This window comes from Mastomys coucha, unplaced genomic scaffold (genome assembly GCF_008632895.1).
Source record: "Mastomys coucha isolate ucsf_1 unplaced genomic scaffold, UCSF_Mcou_1 pScaffold22, whole genome shotgun sequence".
Taxonomy (NCBI): Eukaryota; Metazoa; Chordata; class Mammalia; order Rodentia; family Muridae; genus Mastomys; species Mastomys coucha.
In genome coordinates, this window is record NW_022196905.1 from 99,682,491 (window position 1) to 99,692,445 (window position 9,955).

The 9,955-nt window shown below is 41.8% G+C and overlaps 1 protein-coding gene across 4 annotated transcripts in view; it reads left to right on the plus strand.

Moving 5' to 3' along the window:
- The first annotated feature begins 632 nt into the window (after positions 1–632).
- The window catches only part of Cdc7 (cell division cycle 7), a 22,084-nt gene continuing 12,761 nt past the window's right edge, over positions 633–9,955 (plus strand). For 2 of the 4 annotated variants that reach the window (XM_031337162.1, XM_031337164.1), the window contains exons 1-4: positions 633–765; positions 1,237–1,419; positions 7,475–7,558; positions 7,784–7,919. In XM_031337162.1, coding sequence (XP_031193022.1) covers positions 690–765; positions 1,237–1,419; positions 7,475–7,558; positions 7,784–7,919 — 479 coding nt within the window. In that variant the 5' untranslated portion in view covers positions 633–689. Of the gene's footprint in view, positions 766–834; positions 1,139–1,236; positions 1,420–7,474; positions 7,559–7,783; positions 7,920–9,955 lie in introns of those variants that run through there. The other 2 variants (XM_031337165.1, XM_031337163.1) reach the window with 2 other exon arrangements.

Below are 9,955 nucleotides of genomic sequence, written 5' to 3' on the forward strand. Positions count from 1 at the left end.
CATAATCCAGTGGATCACTCCACACCCATGCAATATGGACTTGGTGGGTTATTAAAAGAAAAGAAAAAAAAAGACACGAAATTGGGATAGCTTTTGACTGCCTTATTCACCACTGTTATTAGCTCAGCCAATAAAAACTGGTTTACATCACAGTTAAATAAATGATCAGTATACATTGCAGCTCATCTCTACTCTAAGACCCTCAAGAACTAGCAGTTAGTTACAACTTTTTGTTTTTAGTGGAGAAAAATAAAACTGGACTCAACCAAGTGCCTTTTACCTGAGAAGTGTCCAGTGTGTTGTGACCACAGTGTGAGGCCGAGACAGAAGGTCAAGGACCCCGGCGCATTTTTTTTTTTTTTTTTTTTTTTTTTTTTTGGTTCCTTGAGACAGGGTTTCTCTGTGTATCCCTGGCTGTTCTGGAACTCACTCTGTATACCAGGCTGGCCTCGAACTCAGAAATCCTCCTGCCTCTGCTTCCCAAGTGCTGGGATTAAAGGCGTGGGCCATCACTGCCTGGTTTTCCGGGCGCCTTTTTTTTTTAACCCCGGGTTTAGCAGAGAACTATTGACCCCTCATTGCGGCACTCTTCTCGACCGCTCGGCCTTGAAGAACCACGCCTCTTGCGCAGGCGCGGAGGGCATCGGAGTGCGCATGAGCAATTCAAAGCAGCGCGGGAATAATCGCGCATGCGCGTTTGGCGGACCGGCTCAGTGGGACGCTCCCGGGAGGCAGCGATAGCGAACGTCCTAACTTCCATGAACTGTGAGTTTCTGACAGTTTGTCCCACAGCCGTGGACTGCGAGGGACTGGGGACGAGTTCCGGATCTTGACTTAGGTCGTGTTGCCCTGCGAGCATCCCGCGGCGGGAAGAGGTGCGCCTGCGCACCGAGCTTCCCGTTGGCGCTGGCGGTCGGTCCGCCCTGCGCGCTCGCCCAGGGCCGCCAGTTCATTCATCCTTCCGTTGGCACCCAGCTGCCCTCGCTCAGCTCAAGTCGGGCGGAGTGTCACGGCCGGGCGAGCGGCTTCCTCCCGGGCAAACCGCCGTTCTTGCCCCGCAGCCCCCGGGGGTCCCCGCGGGAGTGCTCGCCGCAGGCCAGTGGCAGCGACGCCTCCCTGGCTGGGATTCGGACAGACGGTGCGGGTTTAGTGTTCTCTCCTGAAGGGCAGGTGGTTTGTAGCGTGCCTGCTTGGGTGAGCTACTTCGCTCTTCTCACCGTGTTGTGATTTTCACAGCTGCTGCTCTCGCCTGTGCACATGACTTCGTAGCTCGCTTCTTTGCATCCCAGTCGTGCGTAGTGGAAGCCTCTTTCGGGACTCAGATGGAGGAGCCAATGGCGTTTTCTCCCCTGCGTGGCAGTGACAGGTGTCCGGCTGATGACTCTTTAAAAAAATATGAGCAGAGTGTTAAACTTTCAGGTATGTGCTTAATGCCACAATTGCACAGTTCTGAAGTCGCACGGGCAGCCAGTTTGCATCTTTTAATTCGCTAAAAACTAGGAGGAAAGGGGAAAGAAGAAATGTAATTAAATTACACTCCTAGAAATAAACAGAAAAACCACACACCTGACTTATAAACTGAGTTGTATGTTTACAGAGGATTTTACACGTCCACATAATATCAAGAAACCTGGAGGAGGATTGGAATCCAGCTTTGTCCCTTAAGAGGATGTAGGTTAGGTCCAAATATTAGTGGCCTTTTAGGAAAACATACTTGTTGACACCTGACTTTTCTTCCAGACCCACTGTAGCCTTACTGTGTAAAGCTTGGTTTTAGGAATTGGTGGAGATTAAGGATTCATAAACAGCATTCACAGGCAGAAATGAATGGAATGTTTGTAACTATGATACAGCACCATGTCACTAATCTTCGTAAAGTGAAATGTAGCTCCACCACAGACTCTAGTTTTAGAAGGTGACTGAAAATTCTCCTATTGTGTACCTTCAGCAGGATATGGTGGTAAACATCTATAAACTCAGGTGGAGGTGAAGGATCAGGAGTTCAACCCTGCCTCAGCCCCACTCCAAGAAACAGGGCCTCTCATCTTACACATTGTGCACAGTGCCATGTGATCATGTCCACTTAACATTCATGTTTGTAAACAAAATTCCAGTTGACTGTGTTCTTTCCTAAAATTTAGCCAGTCTTTGTCCTAAGAAAATTCAGGCTTGTCCAAAAAGATACTAATTTTAACTTTGAATTTATGATACACACTTTATTTATATACCCCCAAAGCTTTGGCCTCATTAAAAAAGCATAGCATCACGTATTCTTGCCTTCTGGCCAAACCTGAGCTGTTCCTTATTAGAGTGAGCACCTTTCTCAGTGGTCTGCTTCCTGGTGATGAACCACAGTTACTTCAGAACTTAAAAACTTGGGAGTCCCCTCTCCCTACTCTGTGCTCCTGAGTGCAGTCCTCCAACTCGCTCTCCTTGTTAAAGGGTGTGTGTGCTGCTGCTGCTCCTTGTCCTGGTCCGTGTCTGCCACAGGAACTCCTTCCTGGTTGAAGTACCACTGACTTCTTTAACCTAGACTGTCAGCTTCTATTTCTCTGCAGATTCCCAATCCATCTCATATGCTATTAGATTAATCTTGAAATACTGATGCTACTTAGTTTCCCCTTTCCTTTTTAAATTTTTTAAAACAATAGCCTGTTTTTCAGTCTGGCTTTTCTTTTTGATTAATAAGTACACATACAGTGTAAGCATTTAATGTTCCATATTCAGTTTGGCTTCTGGTTCACATTGTTCATTAACTACAGAGGTCACACATGAATGATCTGATCTAGTTCTAGAATTATTTTCAGGGGAATACTTCTTTTTTAATATCTTGAAAATCTGGTGGATCAATAGTATTAATTTTATTTCCTATTTTAAAAGTTTTATAACTTTTATGTAATGCAACATAGGACATTATAAATGGTGCCCATAATAATTTATAAAACATGCTAAATTTTTATCTGTGGGATTCTTAAATGTGATGCTTTTAAAAAATATATTTATTTTTATGTATATGAGTACACTGTCACTGTCTTCAGATACACCAGAAGAAGGCGTCAGACCCCATTACAGATGGTTGTGAGCTACCATGTGGTTGCTGGGAACTGAACTCAGGACCTCTGGAGAGCAGTCAGTGCTCTTAACAGCTGAGCCATCTCTCCAGCCCTAATGTGACTTGCTGCATTAGAAACCCGACTTCAGTAAAGACTAGCACTGGTGAGGTCTGGGCATACCATGCATCAGATGGTAGAACCATCACGTGCCTGGGCTTACCTAACCCTTATTGAAGTTTTGCTGCTATGTGTTTGTTTTGGTGGGGGTTTTGTAACATTTTGTCTATCTTTGCATATGTAGAACCAAAGATGATTCAGCACACAGTAGGGGCTTGATATAAATAAACAAATATAAAATAAATATTTGGTGTAGCAGATGAATAGCAAAGCTTTTTTTATTTAGAAGTATTGTTGATTCATGCTTATTGAAGAAAATTTGGGAAATTTGAAAAGCCAAAGTATTTCCACTATTTAGTTTTTTAGTATTATGTGTGTCTATGTTTATGTCTGTGTGTCTGTGTATGTATGTGTCTATGTTTATGTCTGTGTGTCTGTGTGTCTGTGTGTGTATGTATGTGTCTATGTTTATGTCTGTGTGTGTCTATGTTTATGTCTGTGTGTCTCTGTGTGTGTATGTATGTGTCTATGTTTATGTCTGTGTGTCTGTGTCTCTGTGTGTGTATGTATGTGTCTATGTTTATGTCTGTGTGTGTGTCTATGTTTATGTCTGTGTGTCTGTGTCTCTGTGTGTGTATGTATATGTCTATGTTTATGTCTTTGTATCTGTGTGTGTCTATGTTTATGTCTGTGTGTCTGTGTGTTTGTGTCTATGTTTATGTCTGTGTATGTATCTATGTTTATGTCTGTGTCTGTGTGTCTCTGTGTGTGTATGTATGTGTCTATGTTTATGTCTGTATCTGTATGTGTGTGTGTGTCTATGTTTATGTCTGTGTATATCTGTGTGTATCTGTATGTTTATGTCTGTGTATATCTGTGTGTGTGTCTATGTTTATGTCTGTATCTGTATGTGTGTGTGTGTCTATGTTTATGTCTGTGTGTATCTGTATGTTTATGTCTGTGTATATCTGTGTGTGTGTGTCTATGTTTATGTCTGTATCTGTATGTGTGTGTGTCTATGTTTATGTCTGTGTATCTGTGTGTGTGTCTATGTTTATGTCTGTGTGTGTGTGTGTGTGTCTGTGTTTATGTCTGTGTGTCTCTGTGTGTGTGTGTGTCTATGTTTATGTCTGTATCTGTATGTGTGTGTGTCTTATGTTTATATCTGTGTGTATCTGTGTGTGTCTGTCTATGTTTATGTCTGTGTATCTGTGTGTGTGTGTCTATGTTCATGTCTGTGTGTCTCTGTGTTAATGTTTGTGTTTATGTTTGTGTATTTGTCGGTGTGGTGTGTGTGTTTGTGTGTCTCTGTAAATAGAACACACATATGCATGCATGTAGAGGCCAGAGGACAATCTTGTGAATCATTCCTCAAGTACTGCTCACCTTTCTGTTTTTGTTTTTTTTGTTTTTTTTTTTAAACAAAGTCTTTTTGGCCTAAAGCTCTCCTGTTTAGCTAAGCTGGCTGGCAAGTGTGTCCCAAAGATCTACCTGTCTGCTGCTACGCCACTGGGGTCACTAGTATGTGCTGCCATGCCTGGCCATGCCTGGCATTTAACAGTGGAGCCATCTTCCTAGCCCTAAGATACATATTTTAAAAACTAAGTTGGTATCATAATCAACTTCTAATGTTGTTTTCCCTCAGTGGTAGGAATTAGATTCAGGGTTTTGTATTGTTAGGCAAGTACCCTACCACTGAGCAATACCCCCAGCTCTGTGTTTTGCTTGGTATATTGTCTTGAAATTTTCTTATGTACTTAACTACTCTACAGCTCAATTTAAATTCGATTGCTTAAATACACTGTTTTTTGTTTTTTGTTTTGTTTTTTTAAGATTTATTTATTATTATAAATAAGTACACTGTAGCTGTCTTCAGACACACCAGAAGAGGGCATCAGATTTCGTTGCAGATGGTTGTGAGCCACCATGTGGTTGCTGGGATTTGAACTCAGGACCTTCAGAAGAGCAGTCGGTGCTCTGACCTGCTGAGCCATCACGCCAACCCCTTAAATTCACTGTTGTTGCCTTTTATTGTTGAAGCTTTGAGTAATTTTCGGTTTTTCCCTGTTAAAAATGCTTCATTGCACAAGAACCTGGCATAGGGTTGGTTTGAATGTTTATTGTTGTTTCAACAAGCATGGCTTTTAAGATGTATATTCCCAGTTTAATAACAAGCATATTTGATAAAAGAGTGACATTTAACTTATATGCTGAGCGTCTCCAATGAGGTGTTAAACTGTTCCAGAGGTCTCAGTACCCACGTGCGTGCTTTCACAGTGAGTTACAGGAACCATCTTGGTTTGTCTAAGACAGATTCAGTGTATACCTCCTGTTACAAAATAATGATTAATGCCCTCTTTTTGCTCTTCAAAGTACTCCAGCTTTGTATGAAATTATATGATGCCCTAAGTATAGGAAATTTAAGTCAGTATATAAAGTCTTAAAATAAACATGGCATACTCGTATATTATTATTATTCCATGGTGAGATTGAAAATATTCAAGTGATACTTATTAAATATCTGTTATATGCAGGTTCTTTTCTAGATATCAGAGATAAATCAATGATTAAAGCATAAATTAATACTCTCACACTAACTGTAGCTAGAAATAGTGACACATGCCTTTCACACACTTGGGATCCAGAGACAGGAGGATCCAGAGACATGAGTTTGAGGCCTGCCTTACCTACATTGCAAACTCCAGGACAGCCAGGGCTACATAGAGAGACCTTGTCTCAACCCTCCCTCTGACAAATTGTAACTATAATAGTAAAAATTATGGTAGTCATACATTGAGCATTTACTGTGTGACAAGCTTTGTGTAAAGTGTATATATAAATTGTCTCTATCCTTGAAATACCCAAATGGCATGGATACTATTAAACCCTTTTCATCCCAACTCTTACTTTCTTCTGTAGATGATAAAACAATGCTGTGATGTAACTTAGTAGCTAGTAGAGCACTTTACTAGGATGCACAAGGTTTGACTTAATACTACAGTAATAATAATAAAGACAGAAAACTTAGACTCACAGAGTTGAACCCCACCCCAGTCAGTGATTACAGGATGCGGTACAGTGGATCCAAGCTTCCAGTTTAGTCCCCATCTCCCCGCTGTTGTGTTACATTGCCTCCTGTATTGGAAAAAGGAGGAGGAGGATTACAAGCTTGAGACCAGCCTGAGCTGCATAGCAAGACCCTGTCAGAGAATCCAAGTGTTACAAGTGGAGTAGCACTTGCCCAGGGGGAGCCCTGAGTTCTGGCCACACTGCTGCAGGGAGAAAAGCCATTTGAGAAGAGAATGCTTGTGACATCACTTGGGAAAGGCCTCAGACTTGGAGGATGATTATGAGAATGTAGCTCATCTTGTCCTGGATTCTGCAGTAGAACCTGAAGATGCTTATGTGTTTGTTTTTTTTTTGTAAATCGGTAGTTTAGATTTTATGTTACTGCTTCCACTTATTTTAGTTATGCATACTTTATATTTATTTAAAATTAGTAGTTTTTCTGAGGTCTGAGATAGCGTATGCTGTTAACTTTGGAAACATATTAAATGACTTTGCCCTCAATTTAGAGAACCTTGGAAGATTTGTTCTGAGGATAGACTGACCATTCTGTACATAAAACTTTCCCAGACTGTTAGATTTTGTCTCTACTGAAGGGAGTTGTTTTCAGGATTATCGCATGGTGCCCTGAGTATCCACCTAGTGATCACAGCACCGCCTTGCCAGATATGTACTGACAGTATCTTAGTGTCTACCTCTAGTATAGTACATAGTTGCTGTGTTTAATTTTCTGGCTTTTTATTTTTCCCGCTAGTTAAAATTTTGTGACTAGTAATTTCTTAGCAACTCCATGGAGTTTTGATGTTTTTCATTGTGGTTAATTATTTATTTTAAAATATAATTTGTTTTATTTCTTTTTTTTTTTTTTTTTTTTTTTTTTTTTTTTTTTTTTTTTTTTTTTTTTTTTTTTTTTTTTGTTTTTTTCGAGACAGGGTTTCTCTCTGTAGCCTCGGCTGTCCTGGTACTCACTCTGTAGACCAGGCTGGCCTCGAACTCGGAAATCCGCCTGCCTCCGCCTCCCAAGTGCTAGGATTAAAGGCGTGCGCCACCACCGCCCGGCTTTGTTTTATTTCTTAACCTAAGAAATTAAAAGCTAGGTAATGGTGGCAAATTCCTACAATAGTACTTGGGAGATGGGATCATAAGCCTTGGCCAGCTTGGGCCATCAAGCCAACATAAGCAACAAAACCTGACTGTACCTCATTGATTCTAACTGTAGACTCTAACTGCCTTCATAGGTGTTAAAAGAGATATCAAGGAGCTTTGTGAAGCTGTACCGCAGCTTGTCAGTGTGTTCAAAATTAAAGACAAAATCGGAGAAGGTAAGTTAGAGGTATGTTCTACTATTGCTAAACTGTTGAAACCCTAATAATGTTAGTAACTGGTAACAAGCTTTGTCCTCCTTTAGACAGAATGAAAGTAGTAACTATGTAGGATAACATAGTCATCACTTAGTATGCCATTAAGACACGCTGCAGTCTCTTAACAGAATTGTCTTTGTTGGCATTTTTTAAGCCTAACGTTGGAATATCTACTTGGTTTCATAGGCACCTTCAGCTCTGTTTATTTGGCCACAGCACAGTTGCAAGAGGGACATGAAGAGAAAATTGCACTGAAACACTTAATTCCCACAAGTCATCCTGTGAGGATTGCAGCAGAGCTCCAGTGTCTGACAGTTGCAGGGTAAGCATTTAAAGGAGTTTCAATGGAAGGGCTATGTGTGGTTTATAGTATTTACATACAGTAAGTAGCTTAACAGGAGTGATGATGAACTTGTGCCTGAATTACAGTGTTCAGGTAATTGTTGCTCTTGGCTAATGCTTTGTTCTGTACCGTGTGATGCTTAAATTGCTATTAATCCTTCTAGAGGAATTTTCTTGAGGCCCAGCCTGACATCCTGTTCTTACTCCATGTGTTTATAACCGTCCTTCTTGGTCAGTAGTCAGCCTTGGCTTATGGGCTGGGCTTGCTCTTAATGTGACGAGCTGTTTGATGCCTCAGTTCAAATAGCCTTGTCTCCTGTGTCTCCCGTAGAGTAGGGTCATTTGGCATGTTTCCCCTGAGTTTCTCTCTGCTAGGTTAGTCCTGTCACCTGTGGACATGGTGGCTTGCTCCTCTGCTGAATTGTCTCCTCTCTTGCTAGCACTATTGGTCCTTTGCTCTCTTTAATGACCAAATTTATTAAAAGTTACTCAGTGAGCCGGGTGGTGGAGGCTCACGCCTTTAATCCTAGCACTTGGGAGGCAGAGGCAGGCGGATTTCTCTTCACACACTCCCACAATCATTCATCTAAATAGCGCCTATTACCTGGTAAGTAAAGCATGACTCTTAAGGCCTTAATATCCAATCAGATTTATATAATAATAAAATCACAATTTACAAGAGGCCAAAACAATAATTTTAGAACCAGATAATAAAGACAATATTCTAACCCAATTAATCTGTTTTGTAAGAACCTGCTTGGTTGTATAACCTCGTGGGGTCTAGTTGATCCTCATTGTCTCCATAATGACGCTCCTGACCCTTCTCCTCCTGCTCTTGACCTTTCTCCTCCTCCAACTCTAGCTCCACCTCTCTATTCCTGTCCAATCACAGGCCTGCCACTGCCCTAATGTGATTGGACAGAGAAAATGCTGTGGCAATCCTGGACTGTGTAAACAAGAGAAAGTTTTGTTTTCCCTCGTGTGGGTGTGATGTGACCAGCTGCTCCAGAACTGCAGCCTTGGTGGAGCTACCTTAGTCAGGGTTTCTATTCTTGTACAAACATCATGAACAAAAGCAAGTTGTGGAGGAAAGGGTTTATTCAGCTTACACTTCCACATTGCTGTTCCTTATTGAAGGAGGTCAGGACTGGAATTCAAGCATGTCAGGAAGCAGGAGCTGATGCAGAGGCCATGGAGGGTGTTCCTTACTGGCTTGCTTCCCCTGGCTTGCTCAGCTTGCTTTCTTGTAGAACCCAGGACTACCAGGGCCCTCCCAACTTGATCACTAATGGAGAAAATGCTTCACAGCTGGATCTCACGGAGGCACTTCCTCAAGAGTGCTTCTTTCTCTGTGATAACTCCAGCCTGTGTCAAGTTAACACACAACCCCAGTACAGGAACTGTGGACCAGAGTACATGCTTTCCTCTTTAGGGTGTTTTATTTTCCTTTAAGTGACAGGAAGAGTAAAGGCATGAGGTGGCCGTGGTTGTAGATGCTTCCTTGCCTGGTTTTCCTACTTTATGGCTAGCCACATTCCTTCCTTCTGAAGTCCCGTCCGGCATATTGAGAAAGGATATCTAGAGGAAACCCCTGCATTCAAACCATACTTTTGTGATTTAGTAGGCACTTCTGTGACACTGGAGACATTCTTAGCCCCTCACTTCATTTTCTTGTTGTAAAAATATCGGAGAGTGACCTTTCCCATAAGGGGTTGTGAGACTGGGGGCTTGTTTGTTAATTTGTTTGAATTGAAAGTTTTTTGCATGAAGTATATTCTGGTTATGGTTTCCCCTCACTCCAATCCCTTCTAGGGCTCTCCCATGCACCCCACTCCACACCCTTTCTCTCATTAAAAAGCAGACAGGCAAACAGAAGACCAGGTATGGTGGAACATACCCTTAATCTCAGGAGTTGAGAGTTAGAGGCAGGCATATGTCTTGAGTTCTAGACCAGACTCGTATACAGAGTGAATTCCAGAACAGCCAGGACTACATTGAGAGACCCTGTCTCAAAAA